We start from the raw sequence: 15,837 nt of genomic DNA, 5'->3' as shown, positions 1-15,837 counted from the left end.
TATGATTGTTTAAAATGAGACAGACCAGAGTAATCAAGGGGGTAAAGTGATCCACTTACTTTTTCCAGATTAAAAATATCATAACAACACATGTTATAATAGTTAAAATCCTAGATTGACAACCACACATTCCTAAACCAATATCGGACTGGTAACAGAATCATGGGGATTGGTCAATTAAGCACATTTATGATTATTATGATTCATGTGATCTCTTGCACACCCTAGCTTACCTGCACATTGTTTCTCTGACCAATTGGCAGGAACAGGGATATTGTTTTTCTCTGCGTATTGAAATGCCAGTTCACGGAACTTAACTGGTGCAAGGCCATGGAACTGGTCAGCTAGTTGTTTCAAGTGTTTGGCAAGCTCATCCTCCATCATATCTGTGAATATTCTCTTTGCCTCAGCTACTGCACCCAAGGCTAATGATTTTACTTCCCCTTCTCTTTTTTCTTTATGAATCTTTTGAGGGTTGTCTTGTCAATATTTCTATTCCTTCAAGCTTTTCTTAAGGACTTCTTTCCTTGCATGACCTCAGCGGCTGCACTCTCCATCCCTGCAAGGGGTATTTGGCCCCAGGTTGTCTTCCTGGTGTATAGTTTCTTGGTATGATGGTTTTTCTACAATGTTTATGACATTAAAAATAAAACATATGTAATGTATAATTACACTAAAATATGTTTAAGAGTAAACTTAACTTGTGCTTCATGTCTCACTTTACCCCACAGCCAACATTTTAGATCTCTTGGCAATTCAGGCTAATCTTCAGCTAGCATCAATCACATTGTTTTATATGTTGGAAGGTCATCAACATGTATGATATAAGTTTTTCTAACTTAATCAATTTGTTTTGACACAACAGTTGATTAAGTTCAAAGCAAAAAAAATACATTTTTGTGAAAAAAACATACTTACCACAGCACCAGTAACAACTTCTCCTTCATGGCAAGGGGGAATGGGAGGGGCTTAAAAACATAATGGTCACATGACCACAAATGTGTTCCATTGCCTAGATACAGGTGGTGTCTCACATTACCTGATGTCTCACATTACCCCGCTCTCCCCTACAGCAGCGCATATTTTCAAGTGTAACCATTGAACTGATCCCGTTTAACTGCCACAAGAGTTGTTCATGTTGTAATAAAGACCTCAATGAGGAAACACGCCGTGTTTTTTCTATTTTCACTGCATTTTAATAAAGCCTATAAATAGTACATTTTAATATAAAAATATTAATGCTTAATCGGAAATCGATCGTTAATTCTCCCGACGATCGATTAAGACAATTTAATCGAATGCCCATCCCTAGTTAATTTACACTGAGTTTTAAATAATTCATATGCTTTTAAAGAAATACGCTCAAAATATAAGCAGGCATACTTGGGTTTGTGTCATTTAAGGTATACTGTATGCTTTGGAATTCTAATCGTTGGTGGGTTTAAACAGAACACAGAATCACTAAGCACCAGAGAGTAGGGGTTGGTATGTGTGAGCAGTGTTGCCAACTCCTCAGTAAGGAAAGTAGCTATTGGCTATCCTAAAAGTCGTTAGAAGTCGCTAAATGACGTCATCGCCTAATTTGCATAATTGTAATTATGCTGCAGGACATACAAAAAGTGAGAAAAAAACATCCTAAATATGTTTAGAACTACAAATAAGCTTTCTTCTACAGAAGCGTATTACATTAACTTCACCAAAAAATTATTCTGTTTTTCTGAGATAATTATATCGAAAATTCCTTGATGAATTCCCCAAAAAATACAAAATGAATGCAATACGCTTCCTTATTCTTCTGATGATCTTTTTTTCTTTTTATCCTGCAAATGAAATAGGCCATCACTTCTCAAAATAACTTTGTGACTTTAATGCTGTATCTAGACCCACATACATAAATAAATTTTGTCCTGTTTTGTTAAATGTTAGAATATCAAATTTAATCAAAAGGCTGGGGTGGAACTGCTAGCTCTACATCCAACCCTCCTTTTTTTTTTCTTAAGTTTGGTTTAGTTTTCAGGGTCCTGAAAGGGTTCAGTTTCATCACGTTCCTCACTAGAGGTGTGGAAATGTGTCGATTCTTAGATGCATCACGATGTGGACTCTGCATCGATGAACAGACTGAACTCAATGACTCATGTTTTCCAGTGACAGTGAAGATACATTGACACTTACATCTCGCTCTGTAAGCCAAGGCAGGATCAGCGGTGGCTTTGCACACGCCCGATTCATTTGCAGTCTGGAGGAGGCGGAGCGAGGCTCTCCTCTCTGCTCTGACTGCAGCTGGGACTGCTGCGCAACACTACTGGGAGACTGACCGCCTGTGAGTGCTTTGGGACAGCGGAGGGGCTCACGGCAGCACCCGCTGTTCCTTGAGGACAGTAACTGCAGAACGATACGTGCTTTCACGTGAGAGTCTCCAAAACACCAGAAAGTCTCCAATATCACCAGAAAAAGTCGCTAGATTTGTCACTAGTAGCTTATGACAAAAAAAGTCACCATGAGGGTTTGGAAAGTCTCCAGATTTAGCGCTAAATTGGCAACACTATGTGTGACTGTGTAACTATGGATCGGTGATTTTAGCTGTAGTAATACAGAGAAACAGCTGTGTTTAGCAGAGGAGCTAGTTCACAGAGCGACCACCACCAGCGGCAGGTAAACAGGAAATGACGCAGCACGCTTACCGTCTGAATGGTCAATCAAGATTATAAAAGCTAATTTAACATAAAATTATGCAGTTCAGATTTGGAAATACAGACTATTTACCATTAACTGGACAGCTGAGCCAAGAAGACCCAGAGACGTAATACACAAGTGAGGGAGACAAAAATGAGATTCCAATAAACTTGAAACTTCCTGTAAAGGGGTAAATAAACAATTTTATTAAATATAGATTAAATAAAGTAATCAAGCCTGGTCATCAGGCTAGGAAAGTCCATTGCTCAAGATTAATTCTCAAAAACAAAACATCAGCCTACACAGGATAAATCTAAAATGATGACATCATGAACACCTTCATATTCCTCCATAGATAATTACTTCGGATTTTAATATCCAATAGTTCATTTAGCATTGCTACCCTGAGAACAAACATTAAATAAAATTTACACCCAGTGATAAATTCATCACTGGGTGTGGATGTCTAGCAGTTTTTAACATGTTGGATGAAATGAACATGAGGGTATCGAGGATAAACTGTTCGTCCAACTTCGATGACAGCGTCATCGGAGCAGTGGAATTCTTGTGACATGGCAGGCAACGCAGTAGATGACTTTACAAAATAGAAAAATAACATACTATATAACAACATAACATATAACATCGTAATATATAACATAGTCAAATGAAGCAGCAGTTTACAGGGTGAAGAAGTGGGGAATATTAAATTAAATAAAATGAATATATGTGAAGCAAGTGTATTTGTATGAGTGGGGGAGTAGAATGTACATGGTGACTGTTCAGAGGGTCAGTGTTGATTGTTCAGAAATCCTTACGGCCTGGGGGAAGAAGCTGTTTTGAGTCTGGTAGTCCGTGCTCTGATGCTCCGGAAACGTCTGCCAGACGGCAGCAGTGTGAGAATACCACAGCCTGGGTGGCTGTCAGTGTTGTGCATGAACGAAGGCAAAAGAACGCGTTCATTGAACACGTTCACTTTTGTGAGAACGATGAACTGAACGCACCTCAATGACAAATAATGAATTTGAACGGTGAACACGTTCATATTTCAGCGTCCTCGCTTATAGACGACAGGAATCTTCTCTCTTTATGTGTAACTTTATTAAAGTCCAGCAAACACAACACACTTCTTGTTCGTAATTCCGACACTCCTGTCATCCACTACTGTGTTCTTCACTCCCCTTCCTCATTCACCCTTGACATGCCAACTCATCAGCCAATGAGAGCCTGTCATGCCAGGTAACTCTCCAGCCATTGGTCTAGAACTGTCACTTGCCCCACCCCGACTGGTTCACTGACCCTCTGGAAATCCCAATACTTATTGACATGGTGTAGTTAGCTGAACATAAGTCATAACAAACACATAGCAGTCAAACAGAACATAAACCTAACTACCAGTCCGTTACAATATTATCTGAGGTCTAGCTAAATCCTTACGGAATGTTTTCCTTCTCCTGAGGAGAGACGCTGTCTAAATCGAATGCTTGCACCATGTCGTTGCTCAGTGCCCGTGAAATGTCCGCGATGTAGCCTAACCTGAACCAAGTAACTCGACTTCGCACTACGTTACCCATGATTCATCGCACACACACACGCACACCAAACAAGCAACGTATTCCAAGTGTTTTCTTCTCTGGCCAGTGTCTCGGCTCTGAGCCGTAGTCTGGAGCTCGGCTCACGGGTTATCTTGGCTCGCTGTCCGGACCGCTCCGTGAAGAAGGAGAAGGAGATGTTTCTTTTCTTGGAATGCGGCCACTTTATTTCTCGGATATACAGCAGGAGCAACACTCGAATCACCTCTAGGTGGTCCGTCACTTCTCGTTATTCACACACTTTTAGCGTCTTTTCCCACAATACCCAGGTGCCTTATGTCACACAATAAAAACTTTCCTTAAAGGGCCAGGCCATACCTGCGACACAACAGCTCTCGGTCTCGTATACAGATGGCAAGAGAAAGCAGAGAGGGATTTTTACACACTGTCTGATAAAGATTCCGACAGTAAAGGCAAGGGGTAGTGATGGATGAGGTTTTCTTTAACAAGTTAAGTCTTTCATTCTAACTTTCCACCTTAAAACTATGAAATGAACTGAACTATGAACTCGTTCAGAATTTAAATGGTGAACTATGAACGTGAACTATTCATGAGAGGTGTGAACTTGCACAACACTGGTGGCTGTGGTCCTTGATGATCTTCCGTGCTTTTCTCAGGCATCTTGTGTTGTAGATGCCTTGCACGGAAGGGAGATGGCAGCCGATGATGCGCTCCGCTGTCTTCACCACCCTCTGCAGGGCCTTGCGATCAGCAGCGGAGCAGCTACCATACCAGGCAGTCGTGCAGCCTGAGAGGATGCTCTCAATAGTGCACCTGTAAAAGTTTGTAAGTGTTTTTGCATCCATGCCAAACTTCTTGAGTGTCCTCAGGAAGTATAAGCGCTTTTGTGCAGTTTTGACCACAGAGTCCGCTTGTTTGGACCAGGTAAGGTCATCTTTGATGAACACACCGAGGAGCTTGAACTCGGAGACTCTCTCCACTGCAGCTTCATCGATGTGTATCGGACCGTGACAGTGAGGAGGTGGTATGGTTACCCATTCTCACCACCTGGGTTCTGCTCGTCAGGAAGTCCAAGATCCAGTTGCACAGGGGGGTTTTAAGACCCAGGCTCCTGAGCTTGGGGACGAGATTGGCAGGCACAATTGTGTTGAACGCGGAGCTGTAGTCCACGAATAGCATCCTCACATATGTGTTAGCCTTTTCCAGGAGGGAGAGGGTGGTGTGTGTTGTCAGGGCGATGGCATTGTCCGTGGATCGGTTAGGACGGTATGCAAATTGGAAGGGGTCAAGGGTGTTCGGAAGGTTCAAGCAGATGTGGGTTTTGACCAGCCGCTCAAAACACTTCATGATGGTGGAGGTCAGTGCTACAGGGCGGTAGTCGTTTAAGCAAGTGATGGATGATTTCTTAGGTATGGGGATGATGATGGCCTGCTTGAAGCAGGTGGGGACTGTTGTAAGATATAGGGAGAGGTGGAATATGGAGGTGAAGACATCCGCTAGCTGGTCGGCGCACCCCCTGAGGATGCGGCCTGGAACTCCATCGAGCCCAGATGACTTTCGAGGCTTCACTCTTTGAAGCTCTCGCCTCACGTCAGCCACGGTCAGGGACAGAGTGCAGTCGTCTCGGTCCTCGGCCAGTCTTGCGGATGGAAGGGTTTTGGTTGCCTCAAACCGTGCGTAGGTGTTGAGGTCATCAGGTAGAGAGGCGGCAGGCTCATCATCACTGCTATTTCTCCCTTTATAGCCAGTGATGTGTCGCATGCCACCCCACAAGCGTCGGGGGTCAGAGCTGAGGTAGCTGGATTCCAACTTGTCCCTGAAGTCTCTTTTTCCATCTCTGATAGCCCTCCGCAGGTCACAACTGAACTTCCTCAAAGCCTCCGGGTCACCAGAGTTATAGGCAGTGATATCACAGACTCGATGAGGATGAGTTTTATTTTTTGTTTTCCATGGTGTATGGATGTTTGTCATGTATCTTTCATTGTATTTATCCTCTAGGTTTCCAGCTACTCATTGGCTATCAGAGCTCTGGATAGTGGAATCCCACCCATGTCCTCCAACGTGATGGTCAACATAGATATCTCTGACATCAACGACAACCCGCCCACCTTTTCCCCGGCCAACCTCTCTACTGTAATACAGGTAAATCTCCTGATTGATATGATGCTCACTTACAACACAGATAAGACAAGAATGTATAATCTATTAAAGTATTTAAAGTTACTAGTGAACTATTCAAATTATTTAAACAGCATTTGTATCAGCAAATGAAGCAACATGTTGATTCATTTAGCCCTTTTTCTACCTCCTTCTCACTCGCTTGCTCATGCTGATACAAAGAAAGACATGCACAACACATCGACAATAAACACATCTGTACACACAAACTGGGTAAAAACAATGTAATTTGTGTGTCGCATACTGAAATGACTTTAGCGTGTAGTTGTATATTAAGTGGGAGAATGAGATGCAATCACAAGTAGTCATAGAAGCATTCTGGATGCTTTTTATTGCCAGGTTTCAACAGAAAATGTTACTGCTGTCCACCTCTGATTAGATCTCTCTGTCCTGAGAGATCTAATCAGAAAAACCATATTTCTTATTTTGTTGTAAAATCTTATTTTGTTGTAAAATCTTATTTCGTTGTAAAATCTTATTTCGTTGTAAAATCTTAGTTCGTTGAAAAAGCTGTGCAGTGCATTGATTTACTCAGAACCTTCTTGCCTATTGTTCTCTCCTTGTCTCTCAAACACAAACACACAGACCGACAGGCAGACAGACAGAGACAGAGACATTGGGTCTTCGCAAATAACAATTATGTTGCTCTTTATTTGTGTGGAGAATAGGAAATTGAGAATGTTTGAACTGACAAACTTTCAACATAGATTGATGTTAATATGAACAGGGCCTTACACTTGCTTAGACTTTGCCTCTGTTGTATTTACTGTATTATTGCTTTAGCTGCTTTCAGACATGCACTGCACTCTGCAGGTTCTTTGTATTTTCTCCAAAAGATGAGCATGTGTGAAAGAAAATGTCCGTGTGAGATCCCACGCAGTGCCTATGGACTTTATAGTAGGACTCCAGGCAGATAGTAAGTCCGTAGAAATTGGTAGCGTCTCACCTGTAAATGATCCTCCGCTGGATTCACCACGAGCGAGTAGGGGTTTGATGACGCTTCTAACACGAAAAACTGTTTCTCATATCTGAAAATAGCTTTTGAGACGTGCACTTAACTCAGGATAAATTCCGTCCGTCTCTGCCAGTCTGTGTGAGAGCAAATGTATGAGGGTTAGCCTCTGGATTTTCTCCAGGGTTTCTCCTGCCAGCCCCCTTAGTAAAAATTCTGGATAAAGTCCAATGGAGCCAATGTGAGAATACAGCATGATATCCTTCGCAGGGTCGGTGTGTTGATGCTATTTATATCACGCAACAGATAATTAAATAAATACAAAATACAAATACCTCCAGTGGCGGTACCATACACATCAGTGAGTTCTGGTTCTGAGGGATGTCAACAAAAAAATACATGATCTTAGCAGAAAAATAATACATTACATCCTGTCTCTGTCAACTCTCCAGAGATATCTGTGATTTCTATCTCGTTGTTCATGCGTGAAAGGCAAACTCGGGAGAAAGTCCGGTCCTAATACTAAAGACATCCTCCAGAGTTCATGTCTAAAAACATCTTATGTGTCTGTTCTTTACATTTTAATTCCTTAAAAAATGTTGCCTTTCTTATTATTTACATTTGATTATTTGTTTTGCCTTCAGCCCTTTAATGACACTTGTTATATGCATGTGTGTCTTGTCCCTCAGGAAAACAAGCCAATTGGCACCACCATCCTACAGTTATCTGTAATTGATCAGGACTCCTCCCACAATGGCCCTCCCTTTGACTTCTGCGTCCTGTCAGGAAATGATGGTGAAGAGTTTGTCCTCGAGAAGGATGGAACACTGGTGACCAATCAAGTGTTCAGAAGAGACCTGGCAACTGAATATAGTATTCAGATACAGGTAGAGTTGAACTGTGGTTTCTCCTTCAGAGCTGCTGATATATAATATGAATGGGGTTATTAGTTATTTATAGATGATGAAAAATTATGTCCATAAACCTACTTTTCTAGTTGTTGTTTTCTGTTTATAAATGGATGGAAATTGACTTTGAAAAATACCTTCTTTAAAAAAAACTGTTGTTGTGGTAGTCCATTGTCCAAAGTCAATAGTTTGGCTGAAGCCAAAAGAAGGGTTTAGTCTAGAATTGATCTAGAATAGTTTAGTGTTTGTTTCACAGAGACACATTTACAATTCATTGTTCTAAATAAACTTAGTATGTCCTTAGTATTAAATATAAATATATATATATATATATATATATATATATATATGAAGTTAATGCACTGAAAACTGCTGAAGAAGTCAAAATGGCATTTAAAATGTCTGATTGGATTTCAAGTGTTTGCACTGAATAAAGTTCAGGAATTATTTCAAGTGTCAGTTGAAGTGTAAGTGTCTTTAAGCAGTAAACCTAGAACACAGCAAGCAACTGAAACATCAGCTGAGTAAGAGATGAAAGCATTAGGTATTGATTGATTGATGAAAGGAGCTGTTGAGGTTCTTGAAAATATTTCACTTAAGAAGCCTTTCAGGCCTCATGACGGAGGTCCAATTTCCCTTATACAGCACCTATGAAAATCACAAACTATTTTCTTTATTAAGCATCATTAAGAGATAGTTACTCTGGGTTTGTTAACAAATTGAGATTTGCAAAAGGTAGAGTTATTGTTAGTTATGGTAAGGTTATGATAATATTAAGTAATATTAAAGTAATTATAGTTTAAGTTTTAGTTAAAGGATACAAGACCTCTGGAAACATGGTGAGTGCTGTATCTGCCCTCAATTATCTGTCATCTGTATTTTCTTCACCCTCAATGTTCTCTTCGTCCTCCCAGGCGAAGGACTCTGGGAAACCTCGCCTGTCCTCCTCCTCCATGCTGAAGGTCAGGGTAATTGAGGAGAGTCTTCACCGCCCAGTGGCATTACCACTCGAGATTCATATCATCACTATGGAGGACGAGTTTCCTGGTGGTGTGATTGGCCAGCTGCACGCCACTGATGCTGACCCTTATGATGCTCTGACCTTTGGCCATTCTCCCCCAGCCCAGCGCAGTCTCTTTAAGATCAGTCCTCGAGATGGGAAAATAATTGCTCTGGGTGGGTTGGATGCAGGCAGGTACTCCCTTAATGCAAGTGTTAGTGATGGCCGCTTTGCCGTGCCTGTGCCTGTGAGTGTGCACGTGGAACAGGCAACACCAGAGATGCTGCGCGAGGCAGTGACAGTGCGTTTTGAAAGTGTGGCACCACAAGACTTTGTGGCATTGCACCTGAAGAGTGTGTTGAAGGTGCTTCAACGGGCGGCTGCATCACAGCAGCAAGACATGCTGCACCTTCTCAGTCTGCAGCCAGTTGGTGGGACGCAACAACTGGACTTGCTTGTCGCAGTTGAAACAGTGGGGGGTGGCTACTACAAGGCGGCCTACCTCACCCAGAAACTGAGTGCATTGAGGCGTCAGCTGGAAGAGGTCCTCAGAGTGTCGGCAATCCTAGATAAAAACTGCTCAGGGCTGGAGTGTCGCGGGGCTCAGTGTGAACAGAGTATCATCCTGGACTCACACAACCTGGCCACATACAGCACACCACGGGTCAGCTTTGTCTCACCACGCTTTCAACGGACCTCGCGCTGTACATGCAGTGGTGAGTGACCAAATCTGTGATTCAGGCTTAGAGGTCTGAAGTCCTCCTCTGTCTTCATATGCGTAATGTTTCCTCGACACAGATTACATGTAAGGTCCAACTGAAATTTATATTCATCCTAAAAAGTAAAACTCCAACCTTGGAGATGATCCTCTGTTTAAGTCTATATTTAGATATGTCTACATATGTCTACAAATGAATAGGCTCAGTAGGAAGTGTGGATTCTTCATTAACCAAAAGGTTGGTGGCTCGACTCCTGTCTCGCAAGCCAAAGTGTCCCTGAGCAATAAACTGAAGTATAACTGTCCCTGACGGCTGTGCCGGCAGTGTGTGATTGATGTTTGCCCATAGATGCAATGTATGAATGCGTGTGTGAATAGCTAAACAATACTGTAAAATGCTTTAACTGGTCATCAAGCCTAGAAAAGGTAGTCTTTAGAAAAATGATTCAGTTTAGTTGTGTTGAGATTTTTTCAGATGCCTTTGATGAACTAATACACTGATATGTGTGTGTAATAACAAAGAGCAGGGTGGGTGTGAAGCCAGGAGTGTCATGATTTCATGCACAAAATGCACCATCAGAGTCTGACAAAATATAAAATTAATGAAACAAATCTGTTTACATTGGCAATATCATTACAATTGACTAGATATTGATTTGATCAAATGCACTTAAAATGTAACTGTGCATCAATGGAAACTTGGAATCAGATTGCATGTGTAATGGGAGTAGTTCCTAACCAATTGTGTTTTGTGCATTAATGGAAAGTGTTACAATGGCAGACGTGATTTATTCACGTTGTAGAATGAAATGTCACAAAGATGCATGAATGGTAAATTGTTTGTCTTTTATATAGTTCTTTACAGTACAGTTTTTTGCCATTCATCAACACATTCATACAATTCATGGGCAATTTGGGGTTCAGAATCTTGCGCAGCGAAACTTCGTTGGGGTGCAACAATTGCAGTTATAATACACTTGTTTTGAAAATCAAATGTAGTAATTCATTATGTTTTACACAGTGATTTCCCCTTTAATGAGTACTTAATGCATTGTGGCAGCAAAGAACACATTAAGGGCTAACACTGCTTATATGATAATCTTACTCAAACAAGAAAATCAGTACAAGGCTCTAGTTCAATCATGGTCCACAGAGCCCCATAATGATCATTTGAATGAAAAACAAATCTGCAGAGCCTTTATACAGAATACCAAAAGTCTTACTAATTTCATGAAATAATCCCCCTGGAGTTATGATAACTGTGGGTTTTTTCTCTTCCTGTTCGTGTAGATGCCACCTGTGCTGTGCTGACAGAACAATGTGAGGACCAGCCTTGTCCAGCAGACATGCAGTGTGTTTCTGTTGAGAATACCAGAGGGCGATATGCGTGCCAGTGTCCACCAGGCAAACTTGGAGAGTGTGCAGGTGTGTGAGTGTGTCTGTGTCAAGGAGGAAAAGAAACACGTACCCATTACAGATCTGTAATGTATGAAAGTAACACATGCAGCAGACAGTATTTACATTGTAATGTTAGCATACAATATAACTGCTGACTTGCTGTTAGTTGGTGTCACTGTGTCACTTTTACAACACAAGGTCAATATCATAACTAACAGGTGTACTGTCATTTTTGTGTTGTGTGTCTGATTGTTCCTCTATAGTTCTATCTTAACTTGATTTATGTACATGTGATTGTTCTGGGTGCAGGTCATTCGTCTCTGAGCTTCTCAGGTAACAGCTACATCAAGTACAAACTGTCTGACCGGCTGCAGACAGAGCTGAAGCTTAGCCTGAGGATCAGAACACTGCAGAGCCGAGGAATCATCATGTACTCACACACAGAGCCCTGCACTGTGCTCAGGGTACACAAACACACAAACACACGCACAAAGATGTTGGTCAAGACTCTTAGGCTAATCAGTGCTAGAAAGGACATACTGCTGTTTCCAGAATTCTTCAAAGGACAATTAAGCTGAAGGACATTAAGACTTACTTATTAGATTTAATTATAAAAAAAAGGGTTAGACAACCCCTGAACTATTAATATACTATATTATTGTGTAAATTAACTCTTATTATTTTTTAAAATTAAAATTGGTTGAATTATTTTTGTTTGTCAAGACTTTCTATCTAATACCGAGAAAAAAGTCATAATATGAGTATAAAGTTGTAAAATTTACGGGAATAAATTCCTAATATTCAGAAAATGAAAGCGTAATTTTAGGCTACATGTTATTTCAGAAAAGCAGCCAGTTCCCCAGTGTTAAAATGAATGCAGAATCTTGTGAAACTACTTCAGTATAGGTTTCATCAATAAAAAAATACTGTATCTTTTGGCACATCAGAACCATATTATCTAAGTATCCGTACTTGGAAAGATTGAACAAGAAACTTGGTTTATTCAGCCGAAGGAACCACACAGACTTGAGGAAAATCGCCTCTTTTTGTAGTAGGAAATTGTATTTTTTTTTCTACTGTGGTAAAGTTTGAAAGATATTAACAGGTTCTGACTTTTGAGATAAATAACTAATAAAAAAAAATAGGAAGGAGGATCTGCTTGTGATTTAAGGAGGTTTTGTTTTTTAGTTATAGATCAGAAAATCTGAACCTGTAATGTTTAACTTTACTGGACTGTGTTTTCTTGTAATATTATCACTTTATTCTCATAAAATTACGACTTTATTGACGTAATATTAAGACTTTAATTTTGTAAAATACAGATTTTATTCTTTACCACCTTATTCACTCTATTTTCACTACTTTATAAAATATTACGACTTTACGACTTGTCACGTTGCAAGACTACGGTAGCATCCTGAGTGACCATTTTAGGCACAACCAAGAAAACACTGAATACACTCTTTAAATGAAAATTATCGCAACAGGGGATTTAAAATGTTTGTATGTAAGTTTGATAGAAGACGTAATGTAAACAAGAAGATTTTCCGTTGATGAATCTCTTGATAGGATATAATCCATTGCTGGACAATGAACGTGTGTGCATGTTTGTGTGCTTGTGTGACCAGTTGGAGGAGGGGAAGCTTTGGTTCCAGCTGGCCTGTGGCTTTGGCAGTGATGGAGGTGGAGGTGGTGACAGTCACAACATGTTGGGGATCTCTGGCCGCCGTATCAGCGACGGCAGCTGGCACACTGTGGCACTGGAGCTGAACCGCAACTTCAGCAGCCTGGCGCTGGATGACAGCTATGTTGAGCAACGCGGGGGACCACCGTTCATACAACCACTCTCTCCAGATAGAACCATCTACTTTGGAGCCCTGGTCAGTCCATGAGTATTTGTAGCTACCGTTCATGAGTTTAGTATCAGAAGTCACTGCAATTCAAGTTAGGGCACCTCTCCTTTGGAGCATTCAGAAACACTAAGTACACCTACTAACTGGCAGTACCTAGCATCTGGAAGAAGGTAGAAGTGTACTTGAATGCTGAATATAAGTGTCTAATCATTATTTTTGATGTTTGATCAATGTCTGTGTGCATTGCTGTACATGACACTTATTTCTGATCTCTTTGTATCAATGACATAAATACAACATAATACAACATTATCTGTCTCATGTATATCTGGGCTGGTTTGAAACTGAAAGATAAATCAACTGCTTCATAGGGAAGGAAAGGCATTGCCCACAGTGCTACTCATCTCATATAAACAATGCATTTTCATGATTACCACTGAATGCAAGCACATGCTGATAATAATAACAAGCATCATCATCATAATTGTTATTATTTAAGTAGTCATCTTTACCTCTGAATTATTTAAGTAGTCATCTTTACCTCTGAATTAATATTCAGTACATTTTGACCAGATTTGTAATTTCAGTGGGTGTTTGTTTAATCTGTACATTTCTCATCTCTTTCACTACAGGTGCAGCATCCAAACTCTCGCAGCCTCCTGGACTCCCAGAAGGACCCGCGGGTCATTGAGGGTTTCCAGGGTTGCTTGGACTCGGTCATGCTGAACAACAATGAGCTGCCGCTGCAGAACAAGCGCTCTCGCTACGCAGAGGTGGTGGGACTGACTGAGCTGAAGCTGGGCTGCATCCTCCACCCTGACGCCTGCCTGCAGCAGCCCTGTCGCAATGGAGCCACTTGCACCAGCCTGCCCTCTGGTGGTGAGTAACAGGAAATACAGCAGCTATTATGGGCATTAGCTCATTGATGCAACATTTATTTATTTACTGTTAAGAAATTCAATATGTTTGTTCTTCAACATGCCAATTATGTGAAGATAATTTTACATAATAGCACAAGAATAAAACTGGTTAAACTACAAAGGTGATTCTCTTTAGATGTAGCATCCAAATAGAATTGTGAGACAGCGTTATCGTCTATCCTTTAATAGAGGATTGTCCAGTTTATCCTATATATCCTTAGTATTTAGAGAAGTAAACCAGCACTTACAATGGCTGCAACTTGGTTTGAAATCTTCCAAACAGACACAGCCTAGGTAAGTAGGTCAAGGTTGATCAGCAACTGATAGAAGCCCTACACTGAGCGGGTAAAGTGAATGTAGCAGCCGCAGTGATAGCACACAGCAGAGGTGTGGTTTAGTTTTCAAGCTATCTTAGCAAACCTGCAGGTGTACTGCTGTAAGTCTCCCCACATACCAAATATTTGTCATTTTAACTGTAATGAGAAGATCATCATGGGAATTGATGCAGTCTACTGTTGTCTTTTACACAGTGCTAGAAAGGTTGTGTGTATGTGTGTGTTGTGTGTGTTCATTATGCTGTGTAGATGATTTTCCAAATGGTCATTGTGTTTTGGCCAAGCAGCATTGTATACAGTGCTCTGACTGCAAGCTTTTCTCCTTGTCCATCTCCTCCCTTTCTGACTACCAGGTTTCTCATGCAGTTGTAACCCCCTCTACACTGGAGAGCACTGTGAGATGGAGATAACGGCCTGTGTTCCCAACCTATGTCAGAACAGTGGTGTGTGTAAACCCATTGGCAATGCTTTCCTCTGCAGCTGCAGAAGAGGCTTCAGAGGCTTAACGTGAGTTCCAGTCCAAACATAGATAGGGGAGAGCGGGGTAATGTGAGACATCGGGTAATGTGAGACACCCCCTTTATCTAGTAGTGATGTGTCGGTCGTGAACGATTATTACCTTACAAGGACTCGGGAGTAACGAGTCCTCTCAAAGAGAGATTCGTTCGTTTTCTCGTGGCCGCGCATCGGGACTGTTGCATAGGCTGATGCAGGTCACGTGAAAAAGGATCCAAAGACTCGTATCCGGCAGATGAACGAATCACTGATCCGAAGACTCTGTTGGCAGAAGAACGAAACACTGATCTGAAGACACGGTCGGGAGGTGAACGATTCGTTCATCTGCCGGGTACGAGTCTTTGGATCATTTTCTACGTGACCTCCATAGGCTCAGAAGAGGAAACAGTTACCTCATCCCCTTTCGCGTGACCGCTGTTAAAAAGCAGCCATGACTGACAGCTTTTGTGTGGCAGATCATATATTTTTTAAGAAAACCTCCTCTATTAAATACAGTAAAACATGACAGTTTGTATGGTTTTAAATTGTCATTTATTGTCACACTGGCATTTAATTATCACGGGAAATAATTACACTGCACTAAACTGTAAGTGTAAATGTAAAGTGAAAATAACAAAACCAGTCATTATGACTTGTGAATAGGGCTGAACGATTAAGATTTAATATGCGATTCTTTTATTTTATCCTCTCTTTCCCCCCCAAAAAAATAATGAATGATTTAAATATGACCAACACAATATTAGATACTGTACAATATTCTTTCCCACATTTTTATTTGAATGCGGCGTTGTTATAGTCAGTGGATCAGCAGCAGATTAAGCTCTGTGACCGCG

General features: G+C 41.1%; 1 protein-coding gene across 1 annotated transcript in view; it reads left to right on the top strand.

Moving 5' to 3' along the window:
• Nucleotides 1–15,837, top strand: part of fat3a (FAT atypical cadherin 3a) — a 191,530-nt gene that overhangs the window by 160,286 nt on the left and 15,407 nt on the right. Inside the window, exons 18-25 of the mRNA XM_053423465.1 lie at nt 6,225–6,368; nt 8,046–8,243; nt 9,179–9,980; nt 11,273–11,407; nt 11,690–11,844; nt 13,009–13,260; nt 13,866–14,112; nt 14,842–14,995. Coding sequence (XP_053279440.1) covers nt 6,225–6,368; nt 8,046–8,243; nt 9,179–9,980; nt 11,273–11,407; nt 11,690–11,844; nt 13,009–13,260; nt 13,866–14,112; nt 14,842–14,995 — 2,087 coding nt within the window. The remainder of the gene's footprint in view (nt 1–6,224; nt 6,369–8,045; nt 8,244–9,178; nt 9,981–11,272; nt 11,408–11,689; nt 11,845–13,008; nt 13,261–13,865; nt 14,113–14,841; nt 14,996–15,837) is intronic.

The sequence above is a fragment of the Pleuronectes platessa genome, chromosome 5, assembly GCF_947347685.1.
Source record: "Pleuronectes platessa chromosome 5, fPlePla1.1, whole genome shotgun sequence".
In the NCBI taxonomy this organism is placed as follows: Eukaryota; Metazoa; Chordata; class Actinopteri; order Pleuronectiformes; family Pleuronectidae; genus Pleuronectes; species Pleuronectes platessa.
The sequence above is the reverse complement of the archived record's forward strand: the minus strand, read 5'-3'. Positions and strand labels throughout refer to the sequence as shown.